We start from the raw sequence: 22,440 nt of genomic DNA on the forward strand, positions 1-22,440 counted from the left end.
CTAATTTTGATTCACTTAATACATTTCAAGAATGCCTTGGTCACCTGTCTATTACTTAGGACTGTTTAAAAATTCATGGGATTTTAATGAGATTCTGAATCTAATTTGCATTACGAATAACCACTCTTCCAAGTTTTAATCTGTAATCCCTTCAGTGTTGGGGATTTATATAACTGAGTTAGCTTCCCTGATGCATGACATATGTAGCATTTTTTTTATCTGTGTATCAACACTGTTTTAGATTAATTTTTTTTGTTTGTTTTCCACTATTTCGGTGAATGACATCATGTGAATGTGGTACCTTGGATCATACTTCAATTCATTTAGGGATCTACAGTAAATGCCTGAAGGAGCAAGTCAATGGACTCTAGACCTTATCTAAGGGGCCTTATCCAAGCTGGGAACTGAAAGCTGAACCCTGAGTCCACTGTTCTGTGGAGCTGGGAAAGCATCCTTGGAGAAGATAAGAACAGCCAGGAAATAATGTAGGCTAAAATTGCTCCACCCTCCTGCTATCATCCTCTGAGATGCTCCAGCTAGACAGGAAAAAAAAGCCGTCTAGTGAAAATGTAGAGCAGGAGTAGCTACAAAGAGGAAGGCTGCCTCCACCACATTTCCCAGTCTACATTGGATGGATTGCACCCTAAACCTTCTGACACTTGGCACCTCATTTCAATGCTTAATGAGGATAAGTTTGAAAAACAGAAAGATTCTGAATGTAATGAATATTTTGAGTTTAATAATGAGGGTTCAACCAAGTCTTACACTACTGAATAGAAGCCAATGAAGGCGTATATAAGTGGAAGGATGACTGCATTGGTACACATACAAAATAAGTCATTCAGGAAGAGAAATTATACACAAGAGCAAAGTCTTAACAAACCATTTGGCTGCTTGTGCCCCTCCCCAGCTCTTTTCAAAGACTACAGTGTGCTAAATATTCAGCTAAACTTCTGCTCAGTTGACTTTCTGGGAAAGCACAGTAAGGCCTGGCAAGATTCAGCAGTTTGCATTAAAACAACAAAGGAAAGAGGAAAATGGAGATCAGAATAATATTTGGACAATTAAAGATAATCATACTAATAAATAGACCCAACAGATACAAGTGTAGACACTATGCCAATAAAGGTTTTTACTACTACTACTGTAAGAGTAGAGCATTCTACTCTTCTACTCTTCAAACATTTTCTTCTGAAGTTTCTGTAAAGGACAGAGAGCTTTTGAGTGAGGAATATGGCCTTGAAAAGAGAGAAAGGGCCTTTCATGCGGAGCAGCCAGATTGACAGTGGAATTTATACTTTAGATCACTCAACAGGATTGAACAATTAGTTCTTATCATTTTCAGAAGTGTGATTAGATATCAGGTACTGTCAAGTGCTAGTTGAACATATATTGAAGCTACGACATTGTGAGATTCCATATACAGGTCATCAGCAATAGTACTTCAGCACTTCCTATACAGTTGGAGGAATTAAGTGGCTCTTCACAAAAAGCTAAGCCTACAACGTTCAGTACAATCTCATCAATGGAAAGTTTCCCTAGCTTCCATATGTACTTTTCTGTAGCTTTAAACCTGAGGATGATTCAACATAAATTGATGCTTTGTAAATACTGGACTCCACAGAAGCTTGTTAAGAAGTCAGCCAGTTCTGACAGATGTTGGTGACATAATGCACACTTCATTGAGGCATATGATAAGGAGATGTTCCATAATGGCCTTTTAGTTTGAAGTCATTGCTCGTACTAAGTTTGTACTCAAAAATTTGTGATAATAACTTCTGAATTACACCCCTGTGATGTAGGGATTAGCAGATGGACAGTCATAGTGGATGCTGAAAATCCTTACAGTAGCAAAGTGATTGTATATGAAGATTGGAAGGATAAACATCCACCTCCTTTCATTCAGTGAAGTGAAGGTGTTACAGCTCTTGCTACACACGAATGTATCTCTTACAGCTGGATGGTTATTTAAATGCATGCACTGCTTGAATTAATGTAAATTTTTGAAATGGAAAAGTTAACTCTTTCTTTCCACCTTTATATAAAAGGTTGTTGTTGTTGTTATTCAGGCATGGATATATTTTATAATATGTTCTTTATTTCCTCACCCACCACACTTTTTGATCACCTCCCCTTTTATGGTTTGCTTTGTATTTGCAAAGAGGAAAATAAAAACAACGCAACTATGTACCCACACTTTTAAAACCTTTTCTCGTCAACCAGAAGCCTACCAACCTCACCAATCTCTCAGGAACATATCTTTAACAGATGATTTTCCGTCACATACATACAAAGTCATGATCTGAAGACAGTTCAACTATAATTTGGTTTAAGTTGCTAATATTTTGACATTTTCATTTCTTTGCAGTTTCAATAATTTCTTCACTGCCTGGAAGGTCATAAAGATGGTCCAAAGCTACCATCCTATTAATTGACCTATAATGTCACATAAAAAACTCTTCCGAAGGGTGATAAAGGCCGTCAAGATACTAATCATCTTCCACAAATCAATGGCTTATGCAAGCCCTGAATGTCAAACTCCAAAAAGGTTTCTGATCCCAGCAACCTGCCCAGAATGTCATATTGTGTTTCAGTCCCTTTAAAGGTCAAGCAACACTTATTTGTTCATAGGGGCATACTGACCATGCTTAAAATGCAGGCACATAAGATCGATTTTTATACCAGAGAAATAAATACAGAACACACTTCAGAACACAAAAGTTCATGTTCTGAAGTGTATTTTATGAAGTACATGCAAAATACAATACCTACTAAATCATCAAAAGGGTATACAGCTTGGATTCAAAGTGCCCTCTATGCAAGCCAATAACACCTTTTGTTTTCAGTAACCAAGGGTGTCTAATTTCTGGCTTACAGAAAGAGTGGGAAGAGTCATCACTTTCTGACAATTTCTTTCCCCCGTCTCTGGCTGTACGCCAATGCCTTGTGGGAAGACCTCCTGACCTAACCCAACCCTCAGATGCTTCTCAGGAGTTCAAGTGGCTGCAGCAGGAATGCAACTGGAAAGGCCTGGCATATCCCTGAATGCCTTTGAATACAGGATGGCATTTCCAAGGACATTCTGGTCATTTTTATCTATATTCTAGCCCCAGTCAAATTATCTGGAAAGCCTTTCAACTGAAGGTGTAACGGCTTGCTCTTCCTTACCTCAAATTGACTTGGACATAAACCAAGTTATTTCTACAAAAAACTGGAAATAATCCAAAAACCAAGTTACTTCTAAAAAAAAATAAAAAAATCAAAGGCTCAGAAAATAACTTCTCCCTCCTCATCCTCTTCAATCTCAGCTTTTCCTCCCACTGTTGCACTCTCCTTTGAATGCCTCAATGTGAGAGGATTGGACAATGGAACAAGAGAGAAGGACAGAAGTTAGAGCTGCGGGGGCCTTTCCGTTATGGAATATTCTCCTTCATGAGGCCCACCTGGCATCAACACTGTCCTCTTTTTGTCATCAGGTTGAGTTGACCCCCTTTTTAAGGCACCTGATGGCAAATAATGCAACTATCCTGTAGAATATGTTTGCTACTGATGCTTCAGTTAAGGGCTGATTGTATTTAATGGGTAGTGCTTGTAGCTGTTTACATTTTGCAAGTTGCCCTGACATGTTTTCTTCTTCTTCTTTAGAGAAAATTGTTTAAGAAATTTAATGTATACTAAATACTTGTCCTTTTTGTGAGGGTACACCTGACTAGGCAGAATGTAGGGAAGAGAAGGAAGAGGGCTTTCCTCTTCTCTCCATGCTTGATACTTAGTGTTCCAGAATATCCAGAGATCCATCAAAGATAGAGCTTGAAGTTTTCCCAAGGAAGATGAGTTACCTTCTCTCTGTACATGCCACTGCCTGGTCCAGTAATATCTAGAGGAGTGTACTTGGGGAAGTAGGGGACTGTTAGGTACTTCTGAGATCAGAGAAGATTAGCAGACAGAACAAGCAGGGAGTTGGAAATTCTTCTATGGCTCACCTTTTGAGATAAGTCCAAATAGATTCTGGGGCTTTAAAACCTTTGCCTTTGCTAGATATGGGCATGTAAGAGTCCCTGCAGTTTACTTCCAAGCCTAAGTCAGGAAAAAATTGCCAGTACAAAACTAAGCAAATGCAAGCGTTTTGAAGTGCTAGAGACACATTGTCATGCTCCCAACACTCAGGCTACAAAAAAGATGCCCCAAGAGACAAAGAAAGAGCCAACACCCATAAGATATTTCAAATTGCCTAGACCTTTTTCTACTTCTGGCTTACCTTCATTGCAGAAAATTGTTCAAAGCCAACAGAATGGAATGAACTAATGAATTTACAAAAATAACAGTTCCATTTTCTCTCTGGGAGAAAGGACAAGCATGGTGGCAAGCTGTGCAGAAAGCTCTATTGCCTTGGAGACCGCCATTACTCAACAATGGGAATGACATGGCAGGCATAGCATGTTTTAAAAAGCTGCAAGTTACAGGAAGCACAAACAGTGGGAAGGAAGCAGAAAAATGGGCCGGGGAGGGGGATGAGAAAGTTGATTATGATTTCATGCATGTTTCACAGATTAACTGAACAAGGGAAACAGCCAAGGCAGCTAAAGAGACAGGAAAGGGCAGAAAAGCAACTGAAGAGATCATGGCATGATGGCTCATGAGTCAGCACAGAGCCATTGCCCTTTTTATGCTCTCTCTTCTGTCCGCATTCAGGAGAACTGGACCATGTATGCAGATTTTGGCTTGTTCTTTGTTTCAAGATGTTGGTTCACTTTATGTTTGCACAAGAGGAGAGTGTCCCAGCCTCAAGGAGTTGACATTCTAAAACGTGAGGCAGGGTAAACAACAGAGAAAGAGGAGAAAAATAGAGGGAGAAACTGTCATTGTTTCCTTATCTTTCTCTGAACTGCCATCAGTTAAGCAGTCATCCCAGATGATTGCAGCAAAGAGAAAGCTGGGATAATAAGGAGCACTCAGTTCATTTTGCAACTTTCCTCCCTGAACTGTTTCCATCCCAAAACAACTGAGTTTGATCTTTTCCTATGCCATTTCCATTCTTTACCCTTTTGTGTCATGGTATTTAGATTGTCAGCTTGTAGGCAGGGACTGTGTACTGTACTCAGTAAATTGAAGACATTTAGTAGGACACTAAAATAAAACAATAATGGCAGCCTACTAATGAAAATGTTTTCACCCACAAAATCCCTTGCTTGAAGTCAAGGGCATATCTGGAATTTAAGGAATAAAATCCTCTTTGTAGGCAAATTCCCAGTCTTCTAAAAAAAACAAAAAACGAAACAAAACCCAGAATTTCCTTCCATGTCCATGGTGTATATCAGCAGAGGGGTATGTTCATCCATTGGAATTTAAATGTTAAAAGGTTTAGCCAAAATTGAGTTTAGGCCAAGTTATTGCAAACAAGTTATGTCAACACCATATGTAAAAGAACTTTAGCCTTCTTACAAAAAACAGTCTGGGCTTACATAATTCAACACATAATAAATAATTCAAACCCTCTATCTCTTCATTCTCCCCTTCCCCAAATATACAGCTTTTTCTTCCTTGTTGCTTAGAGCATCACTTCATCTCCTTTATTCAAAAATCCAAAGTTTGAAAATTTTGTGCAAATGCAATCCCATTATCTGGTGCATCACTCCAGAACAGTGATAAAAACCTGCCTCTTAAATCTCAGCAGGATCCTTTCAGCTGTTAAATAGCTTTTCAAGCTCAGATATCAACAAGCTCTTCACTGAACAGTTTAACTGTATCTACTCAAAATAAATCCCTCAAAATATGTTTTCAGTACAAATAAATGTGAGTAAAACTAACTTTATTGGATTTAGTGTCCTTATTTTATTGGATTAAGGTGAAAACCTCCTTGGTTTCTATCTTAATATATGTCCACATATCTATAAAGATCAATCTACTTCTTCATTCGGGCTTCAGTAACTAGTTTTAGTAAGAGTTATTCAGTAGAAAAGAATGTGGCAAAAATACACAGAATATGGCTTGTGTGAATAGGAAAGGAAGGGAAAATTGCCTACCACAGTAGGACACAGTAGTAATCTTATACTTCAGTTATTATGGCTGTGTCTCATAAAAGAATCCATCCATTGGGACTATTTTGCAACTCACGTCCATCTCGGTCCCACCTGCTAGTTCAACATGACCCATGCCAAAAATAGACAAACACCTTTGTACCTCTCAGTAATACCAATTGCACAGAAAAGATCCAAGCATCAGACAGGCAATACCCAATACAGCTGCTGCATCTCTGCTCAGTCTGTTGCGCTAGAAGGCACACCGCTAGCGCAACAGCAACCTGGTGTTTCCTACCGCATCTGCTGAAACACTCCTTTCCAGAACAAAGCAGGTAAATGAGCTCAGACCTTTCAAACATTGTATGAATTTGCCAGTAGAGATTTAAAGCAGCACTGAATGTTGGAATTTTTAATGGACAGTGCTTAAGCAGAGTGCTAAGAACTGTGATACTGGTCACCAATTATATTATAAACCTAAGGATGTGAGAGCCTTGAGAAAGAACACAAAAACACAGGAAAAACAATTAGGAGGAAATGGAAAAATTGAAGACATTTTCCTTTCCCTCACTTTGGGGAAAATACAGTTCTACTGGATTTTTCAAGTTTTCCTGTGTTTTCCAGATTTTTTTCTAGGTCTTGACATCTCTTCAAATAGCCATTAAATTGCACATGACAACTAGGATGGCCTTTGATGTGCTGGACATGTATCAGATTTTCTCAGGTACTAAGTATATTGCTTTGTCCTGACTATGCTAAAAACCAAAAATGTATGTTTTTAAAACATAGAAGAATTGGTTGTACAGAAATGTCCTAATTTAGAGCTATTACTAGGCAGACCTACAGTTCCTGAAAAACATCAGGCTCATTTTATACCATCATGGTGGGAAAGAGAAATTCTGACTTGGTTGAAAGCTACACACAGCAACGATTCTCACTGAGTGATCTTAGGAGGGAAAAAACCTAATTACCAGAATTTTGTGAGGGAAAAAGTCACAGGGACAAATGTGTGCTAGGCAAAAAATGGACATAAACATAACAGCAATACAAATGCATTTGAATAGAAGGAATGTCACACCTATGCAAAAGCAGAAACATGGGGTTTCAAATCTATGTTAAAACTTCAAGGCTCAACCACAAATATTCAAAGAATATTCCCCACCATTAAACAAAATTATTTCAGAACTACATCAGTGCAATAATAAAAGTAACAATACCATTGCTTGGAACATTGTCCCCCACCCCACCCCCCACACCAGTGAAAAGCCCTGCCACTCTGGGAAAAGGAAGCAGTGAGACAACACAGAACTGCCATCACTTGCTGGAATAAAAACAGACTGAAGGCAATGGGAACAGAAGCAACACCTTAATGAAACTTCAGCTTGGAAAAGAAGAATATGCTACCCCAGAGCAATGCTACATATCCAGCAGGGTAGACACAGGACTAATGTAACCCACATTTTATTATTTTATGTATGCCACCTCCAGCTTGAAAGCATAAATAAATAATATACAAGGTTAAGGCATAAGCCTAAGGAATTTTTTCCTTCGTGTGCTCTATATCACAAAGAAATAAAAGGACTTCAGACGTAACCGTAAGAATTATGGAAGCAATATATTTAAATATAATAAGCAACCAGTCACTAAGCAATTAGTATGTTGCAATTAGAATGTTTGGAGGGAAAATATTGTTTTTAAATACATGCATTTAATCCATTAAGTCACTAGTGAACCATAAATATAATATGCTAAAATAAATGTTCAGTAAAACAATCTATGTTCCTTCCTAACAGAAGGAATTTTGGAGAGAAAAAGCTTATGGCCCCTGGAAAGCAACTTAGAATGGTTTGAACTTCAAAAGCCAAAGTCAGGGACAACACTCCAGCATCAGAGCTCCAATTCTTTTCCTCTGTCCAGAAAGCAAACTCAGAGAGGGGTAAAAGTTACCCCTGCAACCACTTCAGCCTTCTTCCTTGCCCCCTCAAGACACTGCAGCTAGATGGGTTAAAAAGCCCAGCTAGTGGAAAATGCAGGGAAGATTCCCTCCGCTGCACTTCCTGATCTGAGTTTAGGGCCTTACAGACCACAACAGAACTATACCCTTAATTTTGCATGTTCTTCCAGTGGTATCTAAACTGACCTTAAATTTTGCCTTCATTTTGAGCTTTATTCTGGCCATTCAATTCACACTGCATTATGCAGAGGTAGTTTACAGAAGTGTGTAAGCAACAATTTCTTAGCAAAATGTAATGAATACAAATGGTAATTTAAAACATTGTAAATTTAGTAAATGCAGAAGAAATAATTATGCTTCTGAAAGAACAGAAATTCAATTCATCAATGCAACTGTGGTGGTGATGGTGGCAGTAATCTTATACTACGAAGACATGTGCTACTAATTTGTATGCTTGACTGATGGAACATTTTGAACTATGCTACATGCATGTGAATGAAAAGAATGGCATGTACCAATTAATAGGATACACTTTCCCAGAGAGACATTCCATTTCAAAAGGTAAGACTCAGGAAGCTGCTCTACCTTGAAATTAAAGGCTTACCTATAAATTATTCTTATACGAATGTATTAATTACTTCAACATGAAAAGTCCTATACAGAGCTGCATATATTATAAAGGTTAGAATCCATATGTTTCAGTTTCAAGTCTAAAGTTGGTGTACCAGCTCATCATATATAACCTGAACTACTCAAAATGTTTAGATAATTATTTACAAAAGAATTTTGGATACATCACTTCTTTTTCTAAGTGAAACGATGTATTCTTTAAAAAAAAATGAGCTCTAGTCAAAATGGAAAGTTATGTCTTACCTAGACTGAATTCTAATTTTGGTTCTATGACACTCCTCTTAAGACCTGCTGGTAAAAGAGTATTTATTTAGTTAGCACAGTAATCATTCACGCATGGAAAAACATATTTAATATTGTACCGATTCTGTCACAGAGAAAGCTGGCTTATTCAAGAGAAGCCAGAATGCAAGCTGCCAATCAATCATACTGCCAATCCCTTTATCTATACTTGTATTTTATTTTTTGATTTTTAAAGTATGCATCTCTTTTTTAACACAGTGGGAACAATTGTATGGAACATTGAACCAGGAGTCCTCAATCATTTTGGACTGGTAGGCACATTTGAAAATTTGAGAGAGTAGGTGCCATGAAGAAGGCATGCTAATTCAGGAAAAAATGGCTGCCATGCTGCATGTGACCTGTCACAAAACACCCATTTCTTAGAAGGCAAACTAGTGATACGAAACCTAAATACAAAAGGAGACTGGAGGCTGAGTTACATAAGCCACAAACCATCTTTTTAAACTCACAGTTGTCTGTTCCTGTACCTTTTCACAGAAGGCAAACAACTGATGCTCAGAGCCTTAGCCAAAAAACTCAGAAAAAAGGAGAGGCAGAGAGCTGTGCACCAAATGCCAAGCTATGCTGAGGACCCTAATGCTAAACCACATGTTAACCCTATGTAGACAAGCAGAAAGAAGCCTGCACACTAAACCCTTCTCTCTTCCATGCAATTCAGGAAATAAACAAACCAAAATTAAATTTGGCTTTAGACCATACCTGTCTTTTTATTACATGTGGCTCAGGAATCATGGTTTAAGAAAACTCTAGTCACTTGTAAAACAAAGAAATACTATGCAATTTTGTTAGTTTGTTTAACACACTGAAGTTTATTTTAAAGCACAATTATATTGATTTATATCCCCCTCTTCAAATTCAGGAGAGACATGCCTTGCTTAAAATGGGATTGTCCCTCACACATAATTACACATAATTACACATAATTCCTAAGCAGGGTTTTTGGAATTTAAGGTGCTGGACAATAGTGTCTCCCTTCGCCTGCAATTCCCCATGGAAAGAAACCTTTGCTACAATAATTCAACTCTGAAATGTGTTTATCTACTCCTTCAACCCAGTCAGTTTACCTACTCATTCAATTCAGCTTAAAGAAGCCACCATGCCTTGTTTATGCTGACATTCATGATAGATGTGGCGGAAAAAATTCATGGCCTATTGTAGGATTATTTGAGGGCTGTGTCTCCATCAGGCATGACATGTCACTCTAAACGAAGTCCAACTGACTCTCATAATCGTACTTCTTTATATTAGAAGTCTTAACCTAGGCATATTTTGGAATTTGGATTATTTCCCCTGTAACAGCAGACTTCTCTGCCATGATCAACAGCTGCTTGTGAAAAGCCCTAGAATTGCAATGGAATGGAGGTGGCCCTGATGGGCACATGGACTGATTGTGCAGCTCTTTGAACTGAGCTACCTATCATTAGTCAGTGGTAAATGGTCTATTTAAGTTCCTTTCTACATGGCACTGCTTAATGATTCAAAAGCATGACCCACACAGTCCAATGGATGGAGCCATATGGGAAGCATTATGTAAGCCTGTCCCCCAACCCTTGCTCCCATCTCTAGGATGAAAAAGTATTTCCCCCCATGGTTTGTTAGTGGGGCACCATAGAGCACTTTGGACATTAAAAGTTCTATAGAAAATAATGAAAATATTGTCTGAACACAGCATCTTTTAAAAACCAGCAGGAGAAATTAATAGCTATGTATCTGCTCTTCCATAGGAAGCAACTTACATGTGTCAGATATAAACAATTAATGCAAATTACATCCTACAAGATTAACTTTATTAGATGTATAATCCACACTGGGCAATCACAGAAGAGTGGATTTTTTCCAGTAGCATTCACAGAGCTAAGATGTAAGAAATAGTAAGCTTACTTGTAATCTTAGGTTCTGCAAGATTGTCTGCCGGTGCTGATAGAAGAAATTGCTGCACTTCATCTGCTGTTTTCTCCTCCTTGATTTCCATGATCAGCCTCTGGAGCTGCTGAATTTTATTGCGCAGACCTTCAGAATTTGCCTTTCCAAGTGCCACTGCCCAGGATGCACAGTCAGATCTAGATGCAGCTTCGAGGTAAAGATCTGGTTCTCCACTCTGAAACTCTGCACTCAGAAAACATTGGCACAGTTTCATTAAGCCAGACATTAATAGATGTGTTTTTGAAAATCATGGCAAGACGGATGCTTGCAGCAATACAGAATATCACACAGTCTCTTTGCCACAGAAACATATGAAACCAAGCTGCTCTTGTTCCACGTTTGATGCAACGCAAAGCCCTCACTGCTCAGCTAGAGTAATTAATGTATCCCCAAACTAGGTGGCAGTATCTTTCAGCTGAAATGAGAAATCCCCATTTGGCACATATTTGGCATCTCTGCAGACAGCTTTCAGTGCTACTAACTTAAGTAAGAATTTGATTTAACAGAGTCGACAGGCAGCATGCTGACAAATGGAGTGGTGGGATTCATTAGAGCAAAAAGTATTCATTATTCCTTTTATTAGAATTGCCCTTTACACTCAGCTCCCCAGTTGCTCTTGTCAAAATACTGTTCATCAATATCTGGCAATAATTTAGCATGACATGGCTTCTTCATGATGAAACAACAGGTTGTATGGAGAAGCTTCTGACCTCCTTCCTACCCATGAGGCTGCTACTGGGCTGCCTGATAAAAGTCCAATGTCCTCCGGGAAATTCAAGTAACAACAAGGGTCACCCATTTGATTGGAATTCACAAAGGAATCAGTCTCTTCAAGGTATTTAAAATTCTGCCATATAGACAGTTTCATTTAGTTGCAAATTCAGCTTGACATTTAACACAGTATAAATGATCAGGCACGAACTAAGCAAGGGGGCCAGGAGAAGTGAATCAATGACACTTTAACACAAGACACCAAATGATGATATATCTGAAGGAACAGAACTGGTGGTTGCCTGGTTTTGAAGCTAAATGTTGACAACCAGCAATATAAAAGTCAATAATCAACACTGGGTAGTAGCCAATACTGCCACTGTGGTGCTGTTTCTGTTAAACTTGCTGGATTCACTGTGAGCACAATAGGAACTACTATTCCCAACAACAACCCCACAAATCAGCAGATTCACTTTGTTTCCCGAGTGGGACAGTTCGGCAGAGGACCTTTCTGAAAGCTCAGCTCACCTTCTTCATACCAGAAGTGAATGGTTCAGCTCCTTTCCAATTGCTGCAGGATCTGCTAGCTTCCAATTGCACAAACTGCTAGGTGGCCCTGCATCTCTGCAGGTAGGACTGAATACTGCCCATTGGGTTATATCCAATATTATTCTGATTTCAATTGTTCTTCCCTAAGTAGCACTAACATGGATTCAACCCATGATGTCGTACTCTCCCACCATTCCACTGCACTTGCAAGGTCCAACTTGGCAAGATAAAGCAGTCAGTCACATTTGTTTGTAGGCAGATCTGCCCCATTCACAGATAAAGCAAGAGGTGGGAGCCTCTTTTGCAAAGGCACAGCAAAGTGCAACCATAATGATCAAGGGGCTGAAGTAGCTTCCCTATGAGGTAAGGGTATAACACTTGGGACTGCTTAGCTTATAATGGTTAAGCAAAGGAACTTAGCATTATGCACAATGTGGAAAGTGGATAAGAAGATATTTTTCTTCCTATCTCATAATACTAGAACATGGGGTCATCCCAAGAAGCTGACTGGTGGAAGATTCATAGCAGATAAAAGGAAGCCCTTCCTCAAACAGCATAGAATCACACTATAAAATTCACCACCACAAAACAGAATGATGGACACCAACTTGGATAGATTCAAGAAGAGGTTAGACAAATTCATTAAGGATAATGTTCAATTACTGCTTGTCAGAACAACTATATGCTCCCTCTAGGATCAGAGGCAGTATGTCTCTGTACACAGGTGCAGGGGGATGCACATGGAAGTCTACTACTGCACTCTTCTTGAATTTTGTGGCAGCACTTTGAACTAGGTCTGATTAATGTGGCTGTTCTTACATTCTCATGAAGGAGTGTAGTGGGTAGAAAAGGAAGCAAGGCTCACCCCTGCCATAACTCCATCCTGCTGCACTGAATTGCTTGAAACAATATTCTTTCAGTTCCGGACTTGGACTTGTCTTGGGAGAAAACTTCTTGAAGCCATTAAAAACTGCAAAGTAGTAAAGGAAGGGTTGCAGCTTGTTTCCTTCTCCACCATGTTCCTTTTTGAATAAAAAATATTGCTGCCTTTTCCTGCATTATTAAGTTGCTGTCTACTACGTATTCTTTGGCTAAGAAATTGAATGCAGCCTAAGAAATGACTCCCAGAGAAGGGCTATTCAGTCCGCAGCAGATACTTTGCTTTGCAGTGGCTTCCACTGGGTTTCACAGGACAAAACAACATGCTGCAATATAAGGCACAGTTATGGTAAGGTGACCTGGGAAATCTACTTACTTATGACACCAGGGCACTTTGTCTGGTACAAGTGACTAGAAATATTCTTTAGTAGCTGACTTGTTCATATCTTGGCACCAACATCTTTCCAATGTCCAACAAAACATTTAAAGTAATACATTCAATCTTTGTGGGTATTCAAGAGAGAAGAGGTTGGATCCAGAGAAGTGTGCAGGGAACTCTGCTTGCAGAACAAGACTGCACTTCTGGTCATGCTGTCTTCCTTCTTAGATTCAATGTTGTTCTTCATCCACCCCAAAGAAAATAAGCCTCCTTGAAGCAACTGTTTGTTGTACTTAGTCATTGGCATATATTTGCAGCTTCTGACTAGTTCTAACCCCGTGTGTATTTTTCCTTAAGCGGAAAAGATGTCTACAGCAATTGAATGCTGACCTTTATATTATGTCTCAAAATTCAGCAGCAAGCAGACCTTTTCATACCCTCATGTGTCAGCAGCATACTAAATTAAACCTGAATAATCCCATTACCTTTATGGAGTACATAGTTAGGTCCCATATCTAGTTTGATGCAACAGAAATCAGTATATAAACCTTCAGCTTGGGTGTTATCCTTTAAAGAAATTATTTCCTGGAATTTCATCAAGACATTTTCTTTCCATTGCAGGCAGAACACAGAACCCTTTTGCTTATAGCATGTAGCTAATACATGCTATAAGCAAAGTTATTTTCACTGCCAACAGGAATCCAACAGGAATCTATTGTCTGTGAACTGAATCAGATGTTCAAATGCCATTTACTGAAAAATGTCAGCCACAATATGGTGTTTCGTGGCCTCAGTCAAGTTCAAAAAGATAGTTTATTAAAAACATATTCCATAATAATTAGTAGGCTTGCAAGAGAAGATCATCAATTCCCCTACACCTAGGAGCATTTCCTTCATATTTAAATCAAAGCACATTAATACTCCAGGAGAAAGCAGCTCAAACATGAATCATATTTGTAATAAATTATGAGAAAGTACAATTTCAAAATGCCTTTTGCTTTATACTTTCTCTAGCAGCAGAAAAAAATAAGATGAAAATAATTAAAATAGTGGCTAATATTCAGTAATCTATTTCAAAAACCAATCTTGTATAATAATTGTGGATGGCTTACAAACTGGCATTTATATCTATATTTGCTGAACAGCCAACTCTACATGAGCACTCATTTGGCAGGATGTTTCCAAAGCAAGAAAATCCATTTCAGTGTAAAAGCACACTTTGATTCCCTACCAAAAAGAGAACACAAGATCCATCCTTCTGTATGTTCCACAGTGGCTTTTCAGCAATAACTCCGAAAAAAGACACAAACTGAAATGAATTTTTTTTGAAAAAATAATGTTACATATAAACTAACCCTATGAATCTTTTGAATTGGCTTCACTGAATAATAAGGGTACACAAAGGAAAATCCCATATACAACCTTTTAGGTTCTGCATGAATTAGCCAAGATGGACTGGATCACAAGATATTGCTTTCAACATACAGGAGGTGTGCAACATTTATGTATCTCAAACTCAGTCTGTTTAACAAGCCAGATGAGCAAAAAGAAAACAAAAGTTATTTGTTCGCCTTATATTATTTCTCCCTGCTTCTCTTGGGGGGAGGGGTGTTAATATAAATGCGAAAGAATATGCTGTGCAATCTGTGAATGAATCGATCATAGATTGTGGCTGTGTTCTAATGCAGGACAAAGAGATTCAGTGTAAGCACTCTTCTGACAACTTACTCAGGCACCATATTCAACATATGAGACCTCCTCAGAATGCCACTTTCAAGGAAGGCTTGGTTGGGGGCAAGAGGAAAGAGGACTTTCCCTGTTGTAGCTCCTAAATTACAGAATTCTATCCCCACTGAGGAATGCATGGCACCAGCTTTATATCTTTTCAGAGCCGGGTTAAAGACTACCCTCTTTGCCAAGACATTTTCCAACTCAACTCCAAATAAAGCATGGTGGTGGGAAGTATGGCCATTGTTTTTAGAAGGCTTAGCCATATGGAGTCATCTTAAGTTATTTAAGTTGTTTACAGTCGGTTAAAAGTGCAATTTTTAAAGTCCCTATCTTCCTAGAGAATATATAGTTCTCTTAATATGATTGGTGATATAACTGCCATAATTATATGTAAATTTTTCCTGATGAAAAGTCAATCTGCCTAAAACACATTGCCTTCTTTAGTAACAATCGTTTTACTAAAATTGCTTCTTTAGTAACGGATTTGTTTATACGTCTTTTTATGCATGGCTTTTGCTTATATAAAATTATACTTAATGAATCAGATTAGACATGGTACTTAATCCTGGAATATTGAATCAGAGCCATTAAATTTCACATCAATTGCACTTTGGTAGTTGTCTCTTTACTGGACAGCATTATGCTTAAATATTGAAAGCATAAATTACAATGTTGTGGAGATAACAAAAAGAAGGGGAAGAAGCACTGATAATTTTTACTTACTAAGCACTACTGAAACATCTGCTTTATTCCTGAACTCCACGATACAGCACCGCTCCAGGATGACTAACTCAGAGGCTTCACAACTCTGTAAGGAGACAGAAACAACAAGGCATTCAGATTTGGAACCCTGAATCAACTGTGTCTGTTCATTCATGTTACGTACTTCCTTATCATTACAGTATACAGAAATACACTAGAAAATTTGAACAATTTTAATAAAGGAATTCACATTGTTTTCATCAGAATTTTATACACATTTGTCTAATAATGTGGCCGACTAGGCAACGTTACTACTGGTACGTACATGTTGGCCACCTAACAATGATCAGCAGTCAAATTTTGAAGGCCAGTGCCGAGCAACCCTTTGTTTTGCTTCAACTAATTCAATCTTCGAAATGCTATATAAAGTCCACATGGTAATAGCTTTGTAAATTCTCCAGCAGCGACAAGCACAACACGTGATTCTCATGTAGAATTTTTGTATCACTGATGCCACGGTTTGTGAGCATAAAGGCAAAGCTACAGTAAACTAAAATAGCTTTCATAATATGGTGCCACAGGAATGAACTATACAAACAAGAGGCATTCACAATCACTGGATTGTCCTGTATTTCTATGTCATTAGCCCTCCGCTTTGGTTAATCTTTAGCAGGCAGATGATTTCAGAAATTTGAAGTATTTATTGAGAAACCATGTGACTTCCTTTATCATGTGCAATCAAAAGTACTATGAAAGTGATAATTTATTATTTCAGGCAAAACGTTCTAAATAGCCCTGCCAGGGTGACTATGTCATCTGTTACAGTCTTCTGCTTGAACGGTTGTTCAGTCCAATTCCAGTTTAAAGATCAAGAATCACAGGTGTGATTTAGGAGGGTTCTGGAAGTTGTTGTTGATCATAAGCATTTAGATAACAGGCAGAGAGGTTGGTAGGTCAGTCTTCCCCAACTTCCCCAATAGATTTGTGTTTATAATACTTCCTAAATTTGCTTCTAAAATGCAATTTAGCATATACAAAATTCAAGCAACTCTATGTCCTCTTTTTGGATGATATGTATCTCCAAACACAAAATTACACACTTCTCTGAAAAACACACACATGCATGTATGCACACACGTGCGCAACAAACTAAAGAAAACATAAGTGACCTTTCATTGTTCATGACCTGCAACATGACCTAAAATATGAAGACAATTTCCAGAAGAGAACGTGAAAGTTACCCTAATTCAGTTCCTAGCAACAGGCAAGGCTATTAGCAGCCCTGCTGAGAAGCATCTTCAAACTTTATTTTGAATTATTTCTTGTCTCAAGAAGATTATCCTCACAATAAAGGTTCAAGTGCAGGTGAGAAAATAATCAAGCTAAGATTCTTCAACCTAAAGGAATCAATTGTCTGCCTGCTAACAGCTAAGCTATCAATCCATCACTTTCATTACAACTTTTATCAGCTCGTCATCTTAGAACATTAACTTGGATATTATTTCAGAAACATAAAACATCCCCAAGTAAAAGGGAAATCAATATACCTTAAGTGCTTAAAATCTAGGAACACCCAACCATTGCAAGTGATTGCTATTCAAATGCCACTGAAGGGTTTATAGCAGGGGTCTCAAACTCGCAGCCCGTGGGCCTATTGCGGCCCGTGGGATGATATTTTGTGGCCCCCACTTGATATCAAAGTTTAGTGATAGTGCGGCCCGCGTGTTTTTCTCACACGCACCTGCGTGAGTCATTACCCTGGGTGCAATGTTCCCTCTAAGCTGCGCACCGGGACGGGCGGGGCACGGGGGAGGGGCCCTGCGGCCTTCAAAGCGCCAGTGGCGCCCGGGCTGGCCTCCGGGAGCGATGCGGGATAGCGGTGGTGGTGGGCCGTCCTGGCACGCAGCTTAGAGGGAACATTGCCTGGGCGTTTTATATTTTTTGCCACCTGTGGGCTACCATAGCTCAGGATCGTGACAGCAACGCAAATTAACAATGTTAGTCACTTGAAACGTGATTCGGGAGTGTCACCGAGTGAAGGGAAAATATATCCTGTCACCCAATGCAAATACGTTTTTTTTGTCACCCAGCCCCAGTCATGTCTTTCTCAAAACCTGCCGTGAAGAGAAAGGTTGGCGATGAGTACAGACAATTTCAGGAGAAGTGGGAGATGGAATATTTTTTTGTTGAGCACAGGGGCATCCCGACGTGTCTTATATGCACAGAGAAAGTTGCGGTGCACAAGGAGTACAACATCAGATGTCATTACTCAACTAGACATGCTGAGGAGTATGCAAACTACCAGGAAGATGAGAGAGAGGACCGTGACGCCAAACTTAAAACATGTCTACTGAGGCAACAAGATTTTTTCAAGAAAGCAAGCAAAGAGAGTGATGCAGCAGTTGAAGCCAGCTACGTAGTGAGTGAGAAGATTGCTAAGGCAGGAAAGCCATTTAAAGACGGCGAGTTCATCAAAAAGTGCATGTTACAGGCTGCAAGCATAGTCTGTCCAGAAAAAAAGGGTCAGTTTAGCAACATCAGCCTCTCAGCCAACACAGTGGCGGAGCACATTTCTGACCTGTCAGGTAACATTTACGATCAACTGCATGAGAAAGCTAAACATTTTCATGCATACTCAGTCGCTCTTGATGAGAGCACAGACGTCACTGACACTGCGTAGCTCGCAATATATGTCCATGGTGTTGACGACAATTTTGAAGTGATGGAGGAGTTACTCACAGTGATTCCAATGCATGGCCAGACCACCACTCAGGAAATATTCCGCCAGCTGTGTGGTGCCATTGCAGATGTCAGCTTACTATGGAAGAGTTTTGCTGGAATAATAACCAACGGAGCGCCATCAATGACAGGGAGGAGCAATGGAGCCTTGGCACTTGTTCAAAGAAAATTGGAAGAAGAGGCTGTGGAAGAGGCCATTGCTCTGCACTGCATTATCCATCAGCAGGCCCTTTGCAGCAAACGCCTGAAGTTTGACAATGTGATGTCTGACGTTGTGAAATGCATCAACCATATCAGATCCAGGGGCTTAAAGCACCGGCAGTTCTGCGCCTTTTTAGAGGAAATAGAGTCAGCATATGAGGATGTGCTCTACTACACCGAGGTGCGTTGGCTTAGCAGGGGAAATGTCTTGAAGAGGTTTTTTGAGTTGAGAGCAGAGGTGAAAACTTTCATGGAGAAAGATGGGATGGCTGTTCTTGTACTAAGTGATTCCAAATGGCTCATGGACTTAGCTTTTCTTGTTGACATCACACAGGAGCTGAATGTACTGAACAAGAAATTACAAGGCCAGGGGCAGCTTGTCAGTGCTGCCTATGACAATGTCAGAGCATTCTCCACAAAACTTGTGTTATGGAAAGTCCAGCTTTCTCAGACAAACCTCTGCCATTTCCCAGCATGCAAGGCACTCATGGATTCTGGCACACCATTCAGCAGTGAGAAGTATGCTGATGCCTTTGTAAAGCTACAGGAAGAATTTGATCACAGGTTTGCAGATTTCAAGACACACAGAGACACTTTTCAAATTTTTGCTGACCCATTCTCCTTCGATGTGGAAGATGCCCCCCCACCCCCATGGAGCTAATTGACCTGCAGTGCAATTCTGAACTCAAAGCTAAGTTCAGGGAGGTGAGTAGAAAAGCAGACAAGCTTGGACAATTTTTGAGAGAATTGCCCCTTACCTTCCCTGAGCTTTCCAAGATGTTCAAGTGGACCATGTGCCTTTTTGGGAGCACCTATCTGTGTGAAAAGCTCTTCTCCACCATGAACTTTAATAAGTCAAAGTTCAGCTCCAAACTTACTGATGAGCATCTTCAAGCCATACTGAGGGTCTCAGTTGCTTCCTCCCTCAAGCCAAATGTGGCTCAGCTGTGTAAGAGGAAGCGCTGTCAGGTCTCTGGCAGCAAGGAGTAGGAGGAAGTAGGAGAAGCCTATGTTCTGAAGAAACGTTCATGTTCTGAATTATTATTAGTAAAGATTGAGAAGATTGGATCAGTTGTACTTTTTTTTGGAATACTTGATGCAGCCCAGCCTCACCCAGACTCTACTTCCAGCGGCCCCCAGGTAAGTTGAGTTTGAGACCCCTGGTTTATAGTATCAACATACTAAAAGCTAAAACATAATCACACAGAAAAGTATCTCAGAATAGAAACTAACAGCCTGACTTTACTTTATCCTGTGTTCTGCAAAATATGAGGATATTACTGTCTGTAGAGTGAAGGGCTAAAGGCCCATTGTTAAAAGCTGTTATCCATTCTTATAAAAATAAGATCAAATGCAGCCAATATTACAAAAATAAAGTCTATGTACAAACAGAAGCAGTGGGAATTCAAGTGTGAGTGCCAAATAAAGTGATATTACTATGGGTCATACCTGCTTTCTTCCTATAAACTTCCCTGACAGCAAATGATTCTAGCCCAACTAGGAATAATGTCTTAATTGTGCTGGGTCAGGCATAGTGCACCATTTGGCATTGCGCATCTGAAACCAATTCTTTCAGCTTAGCGATCCCCTCAAGAGCAAATGGAGGGTGATTCTTCCTTTCCCAAATGACTGTGAGGAGGAAAGAGTCAGGTAAAATGATTGCTATTACTCACTGACTAGGATTGCCTATTATTTAGCCCCTTACTATCAGCCTATATGATGCCAAGCGGAATAACAAAAACCGTTGGTCTCCTACCTGATGGGCTTAGAATCTAAGTTTTCCTGAAGCAAAGGGCAAATTCTAGTCAGGGGGGCATGTGAAGCATGGATCTTTTCTCTTTTGTAATGGTGCTCTTAGTTACTGTTTTGAGATGGCTGTGCGGTGTGTCACCTTACTAAAATTAGAAGAAGAGGAATCCAGGAATGTTCTGTATGAATTCTATTAAGGGCCTTCTACCTTTCCACTTCCACACAGAGTCAACAGTAAGGAGAAGTGAATATATGTGAGTGCAGCTGCACTCACATATAAATATTAAGATAAATAAAAAATAAATAAAACATTTAGTCTTTTTTTTTACAGTCAGGTATTGAATCAGGAATGAGGCTTCAGTGAGGCATGTAGAAGTGTTAAACAGTTGGTAACTGAAGAATATCAGCAAGAAGTACATGAGAGGAGTACAAAAATGTGCATCTTTTAAGCTATTTCTTCTCCTGCATCCCATAATAATATCCAAGATTGGACAGGAGTGCTCTTTTGAATTCATTATATATAAGCAAAATTAAGATAATGAAAAGACTTGTTCCCTAAATTAGAAGTGGGCAATTTGTAGCTCTCCAGTTGTATTTTGACCTACAACTCCCATAAGCCAAAATAAGGGGCCATGGCAGATGCAGGCAAAAACATACCATATGTTTTCATGTATAAGACAGATACTTTTTCTTAAAAATATTTACTTCAAAAAGGAGGGGCATCTTATACACGGGGGGGGCAGAGAGGAGAACTGCGGCTGCACTGGGGGTGGTAGACTGGCGTGACTGTGGGCGCGTTGGGGTGGTGGCAGGCCAGCATGTGCACGCGGGGGGGAATGGCGAGGCGGCACATGTGAGGGAGCAGCGAGGTGGTGAGGTGGTGCACGGGGGGGGGCAGCGAGGTGGGGCATGCGTGCACGGGGGGGCGGCGAGGCAGTGCGTGCGTGCGGGGGTCAGTGAGGCGGCACACATGTGCATAGGGGGGCAGCAAGCACAGCAGCAGCTTGCTCACTCAGAGATGGGTAAGAAAAGTGGGGGGCGTCCTATATATTGAGGCGTCTTACAGATGGAAAAATCTTCTGGAAATATGACCAATATGACCTTATTGGCGCTGTATTTGGGGAAACTGATTAAATTCTCATAGTGAAAGAATGTTAAAAATTGGTTAGATCCTTTTTTATCTGGTTGGGTCTTTCAAGTAAGTACTCATTTGTTTCTCACCCTTGGTTTTGGAAAGAGCAAAGCAGAAATCCAAAATTAAAAAGAGATGTTGACTCAGAGCTTATATCTAATGAGCAAGCGATTCTCCGCAAGACATTCTATACTTGCCATTACTGTATGATTAACATCACCATAGTTTTTGGAAAACATCAGATTTGTTTCCTGAAATCCAAATATCCTTTCTCCATCTGAAAGCTTGGCAACAGCACTGAATACGGCCAAAGAGAACTGAAATGTCAGAATTATTTTCTCATTTCTGTTCATACAGCTGGATGTGCCATAGGAAAAAATGCTCTGAAATGAAAAGGTAAAATAGTCTCTAGAGACTTTTATAGATGTTTTTGATGTCATTGTGAGAAAACTGTACCCAGGGCTGCTTCAGTTGCCTATACAGCATGCATCCAAAACAAGATTCCCAAATATTTTTCTGATAATACACAAATAGCACCATCTATACAGAACTGAATTGACTTCTTTTAAAAATATAATAAATGTACATCCACATTTGTACATACTTTACATGAAACAATTTCAAGAACAGTAGAGAGCTAACCAAAATGTTCTGAGAAATTGAACTAATTGATACACCAGGGAAACAAACTTACACTGTTGGCAGAGTCAAAGAGCAGCACTAGTTTAATGAATCGCACCAGAGGCTGAACCACATGCTTTTCACTTTCATGCAGGCTATTAAATATTATTCCATTTATTTATTTATTTATTTATTTATTTATTTATTAATTAAAACATTT

The 22,440-nt window shown here is 39.5% G+C and overlaps 1 protein-coding gene across 10 annotated transcripts in view; it reads right to left on the reverse strand.

Annotated features, from left to right (window-relative positions):
- The window catches only part of INPP4B (inositol polyphosphate-4-phosphatase type II B), a 307,638-nt gene that overhangs the window by 180,166 nt on the left and 105,032 nt on the right, over nucleotides 1-22,440 (reverse strand). For 4 of the 10 annotated variants that reach the window (XM_044430730.1, XM_044430724.1, XM_044430722.1 and 1 more), the window contains 4 exons: nucleotides 15,800-15,884; nucleotides 12,953-13,057; nucleotides 10,786-11,010; nucleotides 8,845-8,892 (listed from right to left, as the gene is read on the reverse strand). In XM_044430730.1, the coding sequence (XP_044286665.1) occupies nucleotides 8,845-8,892; nucleotides 10,786-11,010; nucleotides 12,953-13,057; nucleotides 15,800-15,884 (463 nt within the window). Of the gene's footprint in view, nucleotides 1-8,844; nucleotides 8,893-10,785; nucleotides 11,016-12,952; nucleotides 13,058-15,799; nucleotides 15,885-22,440 lie in introns of those variants that run through there. The other 6 variants (XM_044430729.1, XM_044430728.1, XM_044430723.1 and 3 more) reach the window with 5 other exon arrangements.

This window comes from Varanus komodoensis, unplaced genomic scaffold (assembly GCF_004798865.1).
Source record: "Varanus komodoensis strain SLA01 unplaced genomic scaffold, ASM479886v1 scaffold21, whole genome shotgun sequence".
NCBI lineage: Eukaryota > Metazoa > Chordata > Lepidosauria > Squamata > Varanidae > Varanus > Varanus komodoensis.